Source organism: Papaver somniferum, chromosome 4 (genome assembly GCF_003573695.1).
Source record: "Papaver somniferum cultivar HN1 chromosome 4, ASM357369v1, whole genome shotgun sequence".
Taxonomy (NCBI): Eukaryota; Viridiplantae; Streptophyta; class Magnoliopsida; order Ranunculales; family Papaveraceae; genus Papaver; species Papaver somniferum.
Genome location: NC_039361.1, coordinates 17,472,847 through 17,490,663, shown reverse-complemented (window position 1 = coordinate 17,490,663; position 17,817 = coordinate 17,472,847). Strand labels below are relative to the sequence as shown.

The 17,817-nt window shown below is 36.1% G+C and overlaps 1 protein-coding gene across 1 annotated transcript; it reads left to right on the top strand.

Annotated features, from left to right (window-relative positions):
* The first annotated feature begins 885 nt into the window (after positions 1-885).
* LOC113272092 (ethylene-responsive transcription factor ESR1-like) lies at positions 886-2,235 on the top strand. Its single transcript, XM_026521998.1, has one exon. It carries the CDS (start codon positions 886-888, stop codon positions 2,233-2,235), a length of 1,350 nt encoding a protein of 449 aa, XP_026377783.1.
* The last annotated feature ends 15,582 nt before the right edge of the window (positions 2,236-17,817 follow it).

Below are 17,817 nucleotides of genomic sequence, written 5' to 3'. Positions count from 1 at the left end.
ATGATTATCAGCAAGAGCAGACCAGCTCTTCAACTCCCCAAAAAAACTCATCAAAACTCTACACAAACCCTAAACCGCCTTTTAATATCTTCTCATTTATTACATGTTGGTTTGAGATTGAGATAGCTAGAGTGCTAATGCTATGATCATCAATTGGGAGAAGAACCCAAAAGAAGAAATAAACGTCTATCCTTGTCGTTTTTTTTAATGTTTTCCAATAAAAATCAAATCCCATTGAAATCTTCAATCTACATCAATCAAGTATTTTCTTCTTGCCCACCAAAATTCCAGGAAAATAAGCATCATTATGCCCCGGACTTTCTCTCTTTTTCATCTTGAAAATTGTTGAGCTCAATTAATAATATTTACTCAGCAAACCATCTATCTCAGCTGTCAAACTATCAATAGTTAACACCCATAAATTTTTTGTGTTGTGGTTACACAGTAAATGAAGCCGTGGAGGTGAACATTACTGTTGGTTAGAAAAGTCTCACAATTGGCGTTGGCGATCCTCAAGGCCCTAAACCAAGAATATACAGATAGAATGCATACAAGCAAGAATCAATTGGACAAAATAAAAGGGATGATGAGCAACAAACAAATCATCATAAGCAACACATATTCTCCCATGCATGCATGGCATGGTGTGCGTTGGAAAATTCCAAAAAGCTTACAAATATACCCATCAAAAGATAAGTTTCAACCTCTAGCCTTCGAAAAAGGAGATAGGGGTTAACGGACGTTTCTCTATAAATAGACCATACCACTACTCATTTCTCTATACTCGTACACCACCAACACCCAAAATCTCTCTTCATCCGCAGAACCTTTTTCTCTCTTTTCTGTCGCTACTTCCACTGAAGCAAAGCAAAACAAAACCCAAATATGGAAGAAGCAATGAGACGTCTAAATGGTTACACATACTCATCGGAAGCCGACAACAAACTTGATCTACCATTACCCTTTTTTACAACTGCAAAAACAACCACGGAAATCCAAACCCAAACCCCAAAAAAAACAAACAACAAAAGAACCTTAAAAGGTACTACTGGTAATGGTAATGGTAGTGGAGGTGTTACACCTGCTGGTTGTCGATATAGAGGTGTTCGGCGTCGACCGTGGGGACGTTATGCAGCTGAAATACGTGACCCACAATCAAAAGAACGACGTTGGCTAGGTACATTTGATACTGCTGAAGAAGCTGCATGTGCTTATGATTATGCTGCTAGAGTTATGCGTGGTTCTAAAGCTAGAACTAACTTTGTTTACCCAGCTAATTCACCTCCTTCATCCCCTCTTTCCCATCATCATCACCACCATAGTCTTCCTCCGTTACAGTTTTTATCCTCAAAACAATCTTCACCATTTCCTGTTCATCACCATAAATCATCCTATCCAACTTTCTCTGAATGGACTAGTAGCAAACCTTCCCTGCGTGTCATTAATGGTTATGCCGTGAATCTTAAAGAGAGTAGTGCTTGTGATAACTCAAACTCACCATCATCTGTGCAGTTGAATACTTGTTTTCTCGATTTTCTTGGTTCAACCTCTACTGCTCCTACTCCTCCTACTCATGAATATCATCCAATTCCATACTTCAAGAGCAGCACTTGTGCTGGATATAACTTTCTTCCAAACCCTAGTTCTGCTTCAACAGCATGTGCTGATGACTTTAAGGGTTCTTCTGTGAATCTTACAGTGGATAACTATGAAAGTTATACTGAACAGTCTGAACCAGCAAGTCCAGTTAATGGTTTGGATTTCTTCCAAACTGAATCATCTGATTCTGGTTTATTGGAAGAAATAATCCATGGGTACTTTCCGAAATCTATTTCTACTCCCACTATTTCTGCTGCTAGGTTTAACTCTCCGTCCTCTTCCTCCTCACCTCCATTAAAAACTTTTAAACAAACTACTGATGATTTTGAACGTGAAGTGAATAATATGGAGACTGAAATGTCATATGCTCATCATCATGTACCATCATCAACTTTAAATGAGATGATGAGATCAATGGATAATGAGGATTTCAATTATCGTCGTCAACAACTACAACAGCAGAAGTATCAAGGGGTTGGTTTATATTCTCATCAAAACATTGAGCGGAAGTTTGAAGTTCCATTGCATAATGGTTGTCCTGCAGTTGGTCCTTATGGCGAGGAACTAATGTTTGAAAATATGATTCAGTACCCTGAATTGCTTGACATGTTTGCTGCCAAGTTGCAGAATGCTTGAACTGATCATGTCTGTCCCTCTCTCTAATCCATCTAATTACAACTAGTATTTTGATTAATCTTAATTACCATATGTTTCAAGTAGCTAGGTTATGTTACTACTACTACTACTATTTTGTGTTTATTGGGGTTGTAACTTAGCTTGATCTTTCTCTCATTAGCTTAGAGAGATTACTTTATTAATTAACTTAGCTAGTTAGCTTGATCTTTCTCTCGTCTGTAAGCTTATTCTTCAGTTGTAATTTCGAGTACTTAAACTATTGGAAGTAACTTAATATGTATTACTGTGTTCGGCCAAAATCTTGAGAGTATGTTTTATCTTGAGTATTAGACAGTGGCACCAAAGTTAGCTGTTAGTTTTATCAACATTTTTCATCAAAAAACAATGATCATAATCAAAAAAACAGTGGATTACCCAACTCTGTGTGGCTTGTAAGTTATTAACGGTATGAGATGGCAATATGGGTCCACCAGAAAGAGAGATTGAGAGAGATCTAGGAAGAGGGTGCAGGGAGTGGGGGGCCAGCATAGCAGAGGAAAGGGAATGTAGGTAAATATAGAAGAAAAAAGAGCCAAGAAGCATGATATTGCTAGCTAACTCCTTTTTTCTCTCCTCAAGTAGTACGAAAATCTGCACATTTCTGAAGAATGTTGTATAGGTATTGTCTCCAGCTATTTACTACACGCGGAATTCAAAATACTGTAGGAAACACAATACTGCTAACTAGCTAGCTTTTTTTTAATGCAGTTGACTTCTCAGTACAACAAAAGATAATCAGACTTTTCACATAAAAATAATTCTTTCTTACTAAGAATTTTGAATGTTTATACTTGTCTTACTACAACTTTTTTAATGACAAGTATAAACACAAAGTAGTAGTAAGAAAAGATAATCAGATTTTCCAAATGACAAGTATAAGAACGTTTTTTGTTTTTGAACTACATTAAGCAAAAGAATTAAGATTTAAAGTGGTTGTCAAGATATAGTTACACCAAGTTCTCAACAGTTCCAGATATGGGGGAACTTAGCTAATTGCCTGCCTCTTGTTAAGCTCTCTATTTCGTTGAAAGAGAGTGAAAAGGTAGGTTATTCTATGTAGTTGAAACTTGAATATCAGTTGATGCTGGTTTGTGGGTCCGCTGGGATTTATGTCTTAGCAACCGCAAAGGGAAATGAGATATTCTGTCGATGAATTTTGTGTTTGGTCTATTTTCAGGTCCGTTTTTCTGGACTTTGGGAAAGTTATGACAAGTCGATATTCCTTCTTCCTTGGCTGTATCATTTAGCATTAGTGAGTGTTAAATACAGCCAGGAGACATATCTTTACTGCATGCTCAGTAATTTCTCTTCCTTTTATGATCGATCTAACTTATTACCCACGCTAATTAATTACTGCCACATGGGTCAGTTTTCTATTCTCTGTGTTCAGATTTTAAAGTAGTAAACACAACCTGACCTTTTCATTTAATGCACGGTTGCACTCTTCTGTAGTGCCTTTTTCAGGGGCTTGGTTTCGTTAGTGTCCTGTGGTTACCAACAAAAGTCCTCAACTAATTATAGAGCCTTTTACCGGTCTCACACGTTTGCAAACTGTGTCAAGTCAAGTGTCAACGAGAAAAAGCTTAACAAAGTACCTGAATGCCAATGGAAAGCTGAATGCTGGTATCCTAGTTAGCTCAATGTCACCCAAGTTAGCAATTCAGTCTTCCCGAAGAGCTCGCGTAATTGGTCCACTAAATGTGACTTGAGAGCTAATTCGAAACCGCAATAATAATAATACGTCTAACTAGTTTTAGATACTTGAATAACGCATTGGAATTGCAATTTGAAAAATGCAAATCAAGCATATCTGTTTTCGTGCACTAAACTAAAATCTGGCAGGAGAAAAGCGAGAGACTTAATCCCTTTGCACCACCAACTAGTTGCTCAAAATGTAATCCTAACATTAAAAATGACCGAAGAAACCTTATAACTCTCTTCTCTTCTCTTCTCTTCATTTAATTTTCTTTTAACTAATCTGCAATACTTTAATAAGTAATACTAATAAAAAGATTAGAGAGCGTACAAGATATGATGATTTTACCTCTATGTTTGTCTTTTAGGCTTCTTCACATAAGTACCTGAGCTAAGCGAAACCAGGTTACCAGGCTCTTGACATAACTCTGATGAGGAGTCATCTTCATAATAAGACGACGTTCTGTAAGTAAGCTTAGTCGTGAAACACTGCTCAGCTTTCCAACTCTTTCATGTTTTGGGCCGTAAAGAACAAAACCTTCATAGACTCGTACGTATGCATTAGAGTTCCCCCATTTTTAAGTGACATCAGGCATACCGTGAAGATAATTAGTAATCGGTTTTTGAGTAGTGGTGAATAGTTTATTCCAAGATTTCCACACTCCATAATCCTGCATTACCCATACTTCTGCTTGGACCAGCTTTTTGTCGACTAAAACTAAACTTAGGCAGTCTCCCAGTACTCCCAAGTTCTTCCACAATTTCCCGTTGCTTTCTGGGTGTATAATACTTTTTTCTGGAAGAGGTGCATCCATGAATTTCGCATCATTACTAATATCAAAAGAGACTGTAATTGGAGGCACCGCGCAAAACACCTTGAAATGTTAAACTAGGTGGAAACTGCTCATGTCTAGCGCAAGAGTCGCACGAAGAGCATTGTTCAATGAAGAGCATTGCACCATAGTCTAAAGATCAAAGAGGCTTGCAAAGTGAATATCTGCTCATGTGTAGTCCAAGAGCCGCGCAATTCTTTGAGTCGGAAGCTGCTCCTGCAAAACCACATAGATTCTTTTGCTAAGCTTCATTTAAAACTAAATCCTTGTATCTATCAGAATCTTATCACTTTCAAAATACTATATTGATTACATGGTATTACATTTTAGTCCTTAATCATGCATCACCCATACATCAAATAAGACACATTTCACAACAATAGCTAAACATAAGCATCCTTTCAACACCCTACATCTTTATCCAGTTCCTCTCAACCTTCTAGAGGCCATAGCTACCTCACGAAACAACATACTACAAGCAGCGAGAGGTATTAAGTCTACACAGGGAACTCCAAAAACTGATTTAATATAGAAAGTTCAGGTTGCTTCTCAAGTAAACACAATACAAGATCAAAAGGTACACTGAAATGTACAATCATTAACTAAAGATACTTCTTAGTCGAAAATTTAAGTTTCACATCCTAATTGGATCAAACATTCAATTGAGTTGAGAAAAGAGACATCCAAATCACACAAGTTTCTTCCTATAATACCTGAACAAAACATTCGGATTCCACAATTTAGAAGTAGCGCCAAAAGGTATTAGGCTATACATGGAGTTGACAGAAACAGAATCATTATAGAAAGTCCAAGCTTAACTGGTCATGAAAGGTGTCCATATATGATCAGTAGATGCATATCAGTTTTTTTGTTGCTTTTCCATAGTCCAACTTCTAGTTAAAATGTGTTCGAATATTAGTAATTTGTAATGCCTAGAATAGTCTACACTCTACAGTTGTCTAGAGAAAACTAGAGAGTCTGTTAAGTCAGTAAGGTCGGCTATTTTAGTGTGAAAACATGAAAAGAAAAACTAGTTGGTTAAGTAAAAGATAGAGAACCAATTCTCTAGAGTCTGTAAAGGTCAGTGAAAAAGATTAGTCAAACAGTGCTATCTAGAAAAGTCTAGGGAGAGTCCTAGTCGGTAATTACAACCTATATAAGGCAGTGAGTCTCATCTGTAACAACTTGAGCAAGTACTAATGAAAAGAGAGTTTACAAAGTACTAAAAATTCTTGCTCCACCACTAATAGAAAGCTAGGAGCTCTGTGTAAGCAATTCTAAACACTATGCTCATATATCTCTAAAAGGTGTTCAATCAAATATGAGGATTCAGACATCTAAATCCTACAAAATGCATAATTTACCTATCAATTTCATCTTATGTAGGTTTTGCATAGGACTTTTGCTTACCCAAGCAGTAGCCAAAGATGAGATGAAGGGCCAGAACACAAAGTGAAAGGATAATGAGAAAAAGCATTTTAATCATATCTACAATATGAACGATATGAGGTCACAACAATTGTGATTCAATATAAAGATAGACAGTGCTTTGATATTCAGCATTGTTATCAAAGTACTAGAAATTACAGTAATTCAAAGTTCTCATTAAATTGCAATAAAGAGACAGTAACTAATATAAAAGAAGTTGCCCTGCTGGAAGGATTTCCAGACTAAAAATCAACAACATTCCTTGGGAAGACGTATTGCTCGCTAGGGAGTTGTTAGTTTCATATATATATAAGCATCCATAGCTCTGGATATGCTGACTTGCACCAGACATGTTCCTCTAAGTAATGCTATTTTGGAGTATGACAGACGGAAATATTCTTATAACACACTAGTTCCATATAATTTGGGCGGCAAGTGATCAGTATACATGGGCCACATGCAACTGCTCTACAGGAAACCTCGACGATTAACCATTTTCTTTGCATTTACCAAGACATTTTTTTCAACCTAATGGGACCTCAACTGATAGCAATAGCTAGTGTTCAACAACCTAGATGCCAGCATCCATTGTATGATTTCCGAAAATGATTACAAAATCAAGTGATGAATATGCCCTAGCAACAAGAGCATGGCAGGCCAAGCAGATTCTTAGCTTGCATCATACACACAATATATCATATTCTCAATATATCTGTCACTGTCAATACTGATGATATCTGATCATTCTGTATGTGTTCATCAATTCTAGTACCTGGTTTATTTGAGTCAAATTAAAAGAGCACCACTTTCTTATAGTAAAAGATTGCACTATTCAATTTAAAATCAAAACAGTTCCATAATTAACCAAATGAGATACTCGAAGCCAAATCAAACAGATATCGCAAATCGCAAGATGGAAAAAAAGCAATGCAAAATCATATGAAAACTACAGTACAAATTCTACTTAAATATAATAAGTACAGATCCCCTAATTGTAACAATCAAAATGATAATAAAGTGCATAAGACATGATCATTCTACCTTGATTTTTATCTCCTAGCTAGATTTCTCCATGTTTAAGTTTGTAGCCGTTTCCTCCATATAAGTACCAGATTTAAGCGGGACTAGGCTTTCCACATGACTCTCTTCATTCACCAGTATCACAGAAGTAACTCTTTAACTCTTCGATTTATTTATTTGGTAATATAAAACTAAATCTCTAGACTTTATTAGAACCCCCACCATTTTCAAAATGACCATACCGGCTTAAGGAATGTAAGCCCAAATATTGGTACTTCATTAGGAACGATAAGTTGTTTGGCCCAAGATACTCTTCCTCCATCCCATACATCAAACTGGACGTGTTTCACAACAACAGCGAAGCATAGTTATCAAATGCTTATCAAATACTTCCCAATCTTTGAGAGGTACCGCAGTTACCTCTGGAAAATGCATAGTTACTAAGCATGAGTCTAGGGTTCTCGTTGATTTGATAGGTACAAATTAGCTATCTAGCGGGAGATAGAGAGACTAGGGAAAATAAAGTGGTTTTTCCATAGACGTAAGATGCTTAAGATACATTTCCATTATAAATTGCTTAGAAATCAAACAATATGCATCTATAAATACTACGACTTCATTCCATTTTTAAAAGGTTCAAAAGAACACAACTAACAAAAATAAAAACACTTTTTTATTTCAAGACCCAAGTTTCAAATCAAGTTCTTCAATCCAAGATTTCTATGATTAGGAACTGTTATAGTGAGAGAATTACAGCCCAAATCAAGACACAAAAAGACTCCAATTTAACAACTACCATAGAATTAGTCTATAAATAAGTTCCCTATACAATGTTGGTTAGAACTATTTTAGATAAGTCCTAAAAATGTTAATGATACACAAACAAAAGCACTGATTTAAGAAATGCTGAATAACGCAGGACAATAACAACAAATCAAATCATAAATGAAAAGAGAGATTAGGGGGTTATATGAGGCCGCTTACCCGTTTAAGATGATCCGAACGAGTCTTACAACAATTAAGCTGAAGTTCAAACTGAGCATCGCAAATCCACTGTCTTTTCAACCAAAAATACTTGTTTTTTGTTCTGTAATGCATGTGGAGATGCTTTTATAACCTGATATTGATTCTTAATTCTCATTTCAAATTGTTCTCTTGATTTTTCATCAATATTTGGGGATCTGTTTACTGCATATACTTTTCATCTTTCAGGCAATCTAATCAAAGAAGATGAAGAATCAAGACCTGGTGGTGATGATGATGATGACGAGAGTGCCTGAGTTTTTAAGATAAGCTTTTGAGATTGAGTTCATGATGATGATGATGATGTACTAAGAGATCTTTGAAATATAAAGAGATTCATTAGGGTTTTTGATTAATTTTTTTGCTGTCATTTTTAGATTCAGGGTTTAAGAAATTGGGATCTTATTACTACTCTCTGAAAAAGACCAAGTAGGTATCCGAAATCTAAGTTAAAGCAAAAGTCAAAGTCAAATTCAACATCAATAATTTCGGTATTTGAGAAATACTACGGATTAAAATTAAACTTTGGTACAAATGATTTCCATTATTGGGCTGCAGCCGAATAGATTTTGGGTAGAGCTCACGTCGATCGGTTTGGGTTTTACCTAAAACTACTAGGGGTGAGCATGGGCCGGTATGGACCGGTTTTCACCTCATCCTCATCCAATTCAATACACTACGGATTTCAAATTTGACATCCGCATCCAATCGAATGGATTGGATGCGGATAATCCAATGGATTTGTGTTAGTTAAAATTTATAATGAAAAAATAAAGCTTATATAGATGACTTCTTACAGAACCTACTACACATTTTATATATGTATATAAATACAGAAGTGTCATAGACAACACTCCAAACAAGCACCTAAAAATTCTAAAACTATCCATATATTTTCTAGAAACTGTATAAATGTCCTTGATCTAACGGGTATGGATGTCCAACGGATTTTCAAGGTTGCATCCGGGTCTAATCCGTAATCCGTTGGATTTCAAAAATTCCATCCGCATCCAACCCATTAGCGAACGATCTGACAATCCATCCGCACAAATACGGTTGGTCTCGGTTAAATCCGCGGATTACGAATAAAATGCTCACCCCTAAAAACCACCCACGTACCTACCCACTAATACTTCGGTTTTATAATTTAGAACCAAAACCGTCAGGTTTAAACCCATTTATTACGGGTCAGTCGGTTTTAGATTTAAACCCACGTTAACCCGATTTATCTATAATGTCTATATTTCAACATTTTTTACTAATTTCCCAACTGTAATATGTCTATACTTATACTTTCCATATATATTCAATGATTATTCATATACTCATACACATGTCTTTAAAGTTTAGATATACTTTCTTAAATTCTAATTACTTAAACAAGCCAAACACAATCATACGTCTTCAAAGTTCAATAGTAACAACAGTACTTTCAATAAAAACAAATTAAACAGTCAACACTATCGGTTTTTACGGATGGGTTCGGTCGATTTTGGCATCAAACCATAAACCAATCCATCTACATTGTGTTTTTAGATTCATATATAATCATTTACCAACCTATTAAGGGTGTTTGGTTTAAAAATCCACAGTTTCATCGAGTGAGGGCTGGTTCAGTTTGATGGGTTGGTTCTTGTGCAGCTCTAGTTTTGGGGATGCAATTGGATTATAATGACCAAAAATGTGGATATGGGGAACCTCATCGATATATAAGTTCAGAAATACCACCGACAAATTTAACTTATTACCTATATACCCCTTTTAATTAATTATAATCTGATTAAAAAAATCTAAATCAAGGATACCAATCTGCCTCTAACAGATAAGCCAATTTAATTTCTATTTATATCAAGGATCAAGGTGTGCAAATCCTTTTGCAATAGATAAAGCTAGCAAAACTCACAAATCTGGAACTTACGACTCCCAAAGAGAATCCTAGATTATTAACCACTTCTCAAGAATAATCTTCGAAAGATAAAGTAAGATCAATCTTTAGATATCTATCTGAAGAATCACAAAGTTTAAGATGAAGAGAACTTTGCGATTACTATCTATCTTGTCTGAAAGAGATTACGAGAACCTCGATAACTGAAAAAGAAACTTCAGGATTCAAGAACTATTAAGGTAAAGATAGTAGGACCTGGCTTCACGAATCCCCAAAGCGAAGTTTTTTAGTCGTAGACCTAATTATATTTCTCATAGAAAAACTAGATCAATAGAGGACGACTCTAGAATCAACTAGGACACAAAAATGTCACAGAGTGATTTTCCTAGTTGATATAGATGCTCTATTTATAGTTTTCAAAGACCGGAGTTAGCTTATAATCAAGCTAAGATAATTTGAAAATCAAGCAAACACTTTAGGTCTTCAAAATAAAATAGAAGAGTATACACATAGGTTCGGCTACGGAACAGTGTATAATGATAGTTATGTTTGGAAAGTTAGCCAAAGAACTAAAAGCTATTTGACGTTCATTTAAAAACCTAATAAATTAATCATGATTCACAACATAAGTGTTTGAGTGATCAATGAAGTCTTAGAAGTGTTTTAGAGAGTTCTAGAAATGCTAAGCATATTATAAAAATAAGTCTTTAAGCATCTGCTAAACATTGTGGGGACTGTCGGTGCAACTGTTCGCCAACCGTAGGGGTTATTCACGAGTCAGGGTGCTCTGTTCGTGAAACAGGTTCGCCAACCCTTCTAGACCTCCGAACTCAGTTGACCACGGTTTATGAACTGGGTTCGCCAACTGCTAGCCTGTTCATCTAACTTATAAAATTCAGTTCACAACGGTTTGCCAACCGGGTTCGTGAACTGTTCTCAACTGAACTTGCAGTTTGCGAACTAGTTCGCCAACCTTCTTGTATTTGTGTATCTCATAAATCTATGGTTTGCGAACTGGTTCTCCAACCTACCCTGAGTAGAAATTCAGTAAGTTCATATTTCTCTCTTATGATGTTTGAAACATTCCCAAGTGATGATATGATCATTTGTATGGGCAATTTTCAATTGATACACAAATTAATTCATAGAACTAATATTGTTAAGGACCTTTTAACATCTAACTGCTAAATCATATTTCGAGATCTTTCACAAGACAAGCTTGACTCGAAACTTCTTCTTTGTAATTTCTATTATAAGTCATACGATGTAGTCTCAATAGATAGAAAGATGGTATAATGAGTAAAATAGAATGGTTCAGTCTTCATGTACCTGATACATAAATTCTCCAAATATCTTCGTCGATCTTCAGTCTTCAAGGGTAATATCTGATACTCAACTACAATTCTAACCTAGTCCGAGACTTGATTTAGTGGACTAGAAATCAAGATATAGTTTTGATCATCTAATATTGACAACAAGTTTGAGATAGCAAAACTTGTGGGGTTCAACCGAACTATACTCTAAAAAAACTGCTTCGTTTCTGACGAATGGGCACCTATGAAAATATAATTCATTAATAACACACGTACGGTTAGGCGTGTAAACTTCAAAAGGAATTCAGGAGTGTGCACATATATGTCACCTGTGGACTAACTACTCACACACATATATATGGTTGTATAAACTAAAAAAGTGATAATTTTCTAGATAATTTCTGCGTACTATTTTCATGATCAGAGTTTATACTTTTTCCAATATTTGTATTACTTTCACAACCTATATTTGTTTCAATTTCCAAGTCTAAATATACTGACTTGAATTAATAATTAGTTAAAGAAGAAAAGATATATGTTCACGTAGTCCGTTTCTGTGGGACCAATACAAGTAAAAAAAATATTATTATACAATAATTGCTACTAAATTCAAGAAAGCATACAAAATGCTATCAGTTATTGCTAAAGTATCATGATTTCCTTTTGCTTAAAATATAAAGAATCTCTAGTATTTTAATAAGTGGAAGTTATAAGCAGAAGTCAAAAATAAAAATATATTGCTTCACAAAAAATCGATTTTTATTTATTTTTATAAGTCGTTTTGGAAGTTTATATCCAAATTAATTTATTTTTTAGAAGTCGAAAAGCTATTTATAGATGTGTATCCGCACAAACTATACATCATTTTGAAGCTTAGACGGAATCACCATATTAGAAGTCAAAAGACTTGATCCAGCAAAATTTGATCAAATGGCCAAGACTTTAAATGCAAACGGTAGTCCTATATGATACCCATAAAACCCACTTCACACTGAAATATGCATTCCCCTTCACACTGAAAAATGCCTAAAACTGGTCATTTCTAAGATCTTTGAGTATTACTGCTTCCCCCAGGCTAGAAGCACACGGCTCTACACATATAGTGCGGGGAATAAACGCTACTTCTGCAGGGACCTGGTACGGGCCTAGCGAGGGTCTAATCCGGGCTATAGCCCGTCTCTAGATTTGAAAAACAATTTGTTAACTATAGAAAGAACGATTTTTTGGGGACTACTCAAAAAAGGTGGGGGACTACTCTTCCTTTTTTGGGTGCATATTTGGGGTACTTTTGGGTCACCCCTTATTTAAATTTTTTTTAATACCAAACTTACCCTTGGTAATTAAATTAGTTAGTTTATTGATTAGTTACTGTTAATGTAATGATTAATTACTGATTAGTGAGTTACTAATAGGATAGTTTTGTTAGAATCAGAATTATTGAGAGAGAAGAAGAAGAAGAAGAAAAGACGAAGAAAAAGAGGGAATAACCCAAAAAATCTTATTTTAAGTTTGGTAAATATGATATGAGTGATTATTGTGATGATACCTCCTCCTCAGAATCAGAATCAGAATCCCCTTTATCTCCAAATATATCTATCAATATTTCTGACGATCCGAGTATGAGTTATTTGTTAGATGATGAAAGATTTTTATCCCAAACTCAACCTAACGACCCAAACGATGAATTTTATTAGCCACAATTAGAAGATGAAGTTATGGGTACTCATGTATGGCTCATGTTCGGTTAGCTATTCTACAGAAAAAGTAGCTGAACTCTCCTGTATGTGCAGTTCGGTTACTTATTTCAGCAGACGCAGGTAACCGAACTCTGTTTTAATGGGGGTTTTTGATAGTTCGGTAATCTTTTTTCAGAAAACATTGCCGAACTATTTTTTTTATAGAGTATACGGTTAATAGTTCGGTTTAGTCGAGTTTAGTACCTCCGGTGCTGAACTTTTTATTTGGCAAGATCGCAAATCACGTTCATTGAATAGATAACCGAACTTTGTTGTTCGGTTTAGTCGAGTGTACTATTTATGTTTCCGAACTATATCATAGAAAATCCAAAGAACAAGTTCGGCAAGATCACAAATTTTTTAAAAGACTTCATAATCGAACCTTCTGTTCGGCAGGGTCGTATATTATTTTTACATTGCCGAAAATGTAAGTATTTCTTATTTTTGGTTGGTATTGACGTTGTGTTATTACTCGTAGGTTGCATCTGATCCAATATAACCAATGGAAAATCAACCTAACCCTGTTGATATTTTGTACGATGACACATCCCATCACTATATGAATGACTTGGTATTCAAAAGTCCTTTAGAGGCAAAGAGTTGGGCTAGACAACATGCACAAAAAGACATGTGCATATTAGTATTGAATGAGAGAGAAAGCAAAACCCGCTTTGAAATGGTTTGTGAGAGAAGCGGTGATCCCGATAAAAGCCACAAGAGGAAGGGTTATGTTTATAAAGTAAAGATACATAGGAAGAACAAAACTTTCTCAAAGAAGATTAAATGCCCATTCAAGCTTGCATCTAATTATAACAAAGATTTGGATGGATGGGTTCTCTACAAGGTTAATGGGTTCTGTACAAGGTTATGGAAGGTCGTCATAATCACCCTTGTCCAGAGCATCTTGAAGGACATTTCATGGCGGCCAAGCTAACTCCTCAAGAGATGGACAAGGTAGATAAAATGAGGAAAATTGGTCTTTCACCGATTCAAATGCTCCAAATACTAAAGGAGGATAACAAGGATAACCACTCATCTTTGTCCACTATTTACAATGCGATTGAGACAATTAGAAAGAAGGAATGGAGAGATAGACAAGTGATGCAACAATTGTTTTTTTTTGGACAAAGAGAAAGACTACGCGGTTCAAAAGGATGTGGATTCGAACGGAGAGATAACACAACTCTTCATTGCGCATCCAACGAGTGTTCAATTGGCTCAATTCTTTCATGAAGTTCTAATAATTGATTGTACTTATAAGACGAACAAGTACGAGATGCATTGTTGAATATTGTTGGGCGTACTTCGACGAAGTCACCGTTTACCGTGGCGTTTTGTTTCTTAAGGGACGAGCAAGAACCTAGTTACATTTGGGCACTACAACAAGTTAAGGCAATCTCCGAGGTGATGATATTCCCGAGGTTATAGTGACCGACAATGAAGTCGCATTGATGAATGCAATAGAGGCAGTGTTTCCATTAGCGCACAATATGCTTTGTACGTTCCATATATGGTGTAATTTGATAAATAGGTGCAATCCAATAATTTGTCCATCCAAGAAAAAAAGATATGCAGAGATTAAGATGCTATCGGAACATGAGCGAGCGGATGCAAAATAGGAAGTTGAAAAACAATACGATATAAATTACGCTAAATGGGTTGCTTTCAACGGTGAATATGAATCATTGTGTTGGTCTCTTACCTAGGAAGAGTATCATCTAAATCTTGCGGAGTTTATCGCCCATTGGGATACTCTCGATTACCCCGGTGTTGTATCATATGTTCTTCGCCAATGGTGGGAACCACACAAAGAGAGGTTTGTTTATGCTTATACCAACCAATATAAACACTTAGGAAATCAAGCGACAAGTTTATTAGAGTTGGCTCACCATCGGTTGAAGAAGAATCTCTTTGGATGTATTGGTAATTTCGTAACCGTGTGAAATGCTATGTAAAATTACTTCAAGTGCGACATTGATAGAATTAAAGAGAAGTTCCAAAAAAAGCCGTATATTCAAAATGACCAGAAAATATGCCGACCACCCATTGTTCAAGGGAATCCATTACAACGTATCTCGGCAATGTATGAATTTGTTGATTATAGAAGTCGAGTTGATTGATAAGTGGGAAACCAAGGGGGATGAGGTGTGTGTATGTTACATGAAGAAGTCTATGGGACTCCCTTGTCGCCATATGATAATCAACTACGAGCATGGAATAATCCCTTTAAGAGACATTGATCCATTTTGGAAGCTCTAAGTTTCATCCCTCCTCCAAAGGGAGAAAAAGCCGGAGAAGAGTTCGGTGATAACGAAATGGGTAGAACCGTACTAGATATGTATCGTGGCATGAACAAGCTCCAAAAACAAATCTTTTGCGATGACATGAGGACAATCATATATCCACAAACTTCGGAGAATGTTTATGAACCGGCAAAATTCAAACGCAAAGGTAGGTCAAGCAAAAAAGAAACTAAAAAAAAACTAAGAGAATATGCAAAGGTGTTACGTAAGAAGAAAAGTGAGCAAATCGCAAATACTAGAGATTATTCGGCCCATGAGTGTACCGCGGCAATGTACTTGGATCAAACCAAGAAACGGGGTAGGAGTATTGAGGAGAAAGGCGAAACAAGTGAGCGAGATTTGAAGAAAAAAGGTCTGATGTGTCCATCACAACCATGCCAACCATCTTCCGGCGACGTGAAGCTTAAGTCTCCAATTTTCCCCATCCAACCATCTTCCGGTGACGTGAATCTTAAGTCTCCAATTTGCCCCATCCAACCATCTTCCGGCGACGAGAAGCTTAAGGCTCCAAATAAATACTATTTGAATGAGCTACCTCTATACATTAGAGAATACGTTATATCCATCGACGACGTTCCTCCATATGGTAATTGTGGTTTTCATGTTTTCAATCAACAACTTGGGCCTTTCATCGAAGGTGCCAAGCGAAATAATGGGTGTGCAATCACTCATATAAGGAAAAGGTTGTTGTCCAAACTAAAGGAGAATCAAGCCTTTTATAAGACAATGTTGTGCGATGTGGAGGGCAGTCTAAATGACCAATTTGTTAGGTACGAACTTCGTCTTCATGGGGCCCATCCGATGACAACGGATTATGGGATGAGCATGCTGATATGTGGACACTTAATCGCCGAGGCATTCAATTGTGTGGTTCATTATTTCTCAAAATATGCTAGTTTCACCTTCACCCCGAAAACAACCGTATGTGTCGAGCAACTCAAACGAAGGATATGTGTGATGGAATTGATTAAAAACAACCACTTTATAGGCCTTCGGTGAAAACCGGATTATCCATTGCCTCCAATATCCGGAAACTCTTATTGGCATGCATTTAACCCCGATATAATATTGGGTTGGTGTATTATGTATGAGCATAACATGGAGATGTAGAAATCTTTGAAGAAGTCGGGCGAAATTGTACATGAAGGTCAAATTTCACTTGAGGATGATTAAATGACACATGTAATGGAACTAAGTATACTTATCAATCAAATACTATGATTTTTGAAGTGTGGTATTAATTATTGAGTTAATTTTAGTATTTTATTGAGTTGAAAGATAATAGTTCGGTTAGAAAGTATGATTACAGAGACTGCCGAACTCAAGTTTTTTGGCCACTTCTGTTTTTGCAGTACAGTTCGGCAACTTGAAAAAATTCAGCGGGTAACCGAACACTGTGTTCGGTTGGGAAGTTAAATTCTCCAGGTTTCCGAATTTTTAGTTCAAAAACCTAACATCATTAACTACTGATTTTGACATTGACCCAACGACTAGTTTTGATTTGTACCCCGTTATTACTCACTCAATGACTATTTTTTTTTACAAAGTATCCATTGCGTACATATCATCTCACTCACCTATTTCTATAAAAGGAAACATGTCCCTTTCAAAATCTCTATCTCACACACCTATCCCTTTCAAGTTATTCTCTTATCTTTTTTATTCTCCTTCATCCATCTCTTTCAAACACCAAAAATGGATCTTCCCTTCAATAATGATGAAGATGTCGCAATTGTTAGATCGTGGATTACGGTTACGAAGCACGATTGCGATAGAGCGTGCTTTAACTTTCTTGACCACGAGAATAGCCAAGATATGTAACTTAACATGGATCAAACATCCGATGCTTGGTGGAATATAGGATTTTTGAGGCGTTGGACGGAAATATCCATAGGAGGACACAACAAATCGTGAAGACTAGATTCGAGGAGGTATTTAAGGAATGTGAGGTTGTGATAGATGATATTAAAGCCATAATTGATCGTTACCCCCATGCAGTGGGTACCGAAAGAGTACGTATATGAAACCAAGTATCCATAGGAGCAATAGTTGTTTTGGTTAATTTTTTTTTAATAATGCTAACTTATAATTGATTCATCTGTTACAGTGGTGTGCGACTCTCTGCGGATATGAAACCAAGTATGGCAAAGGGCTTTTGCATTCAGATCCCTATCGCATCTTGGAAGAAAGCACCTTTCCATTTAAATTATATGAATAAGTGTTTCTAAGGAAATTTTAATTTAGTAAGCTTTGTTATTTCTTTTCTTTCAATTCTACTCTATATTAGATGTATGTTTCTTTTGGATT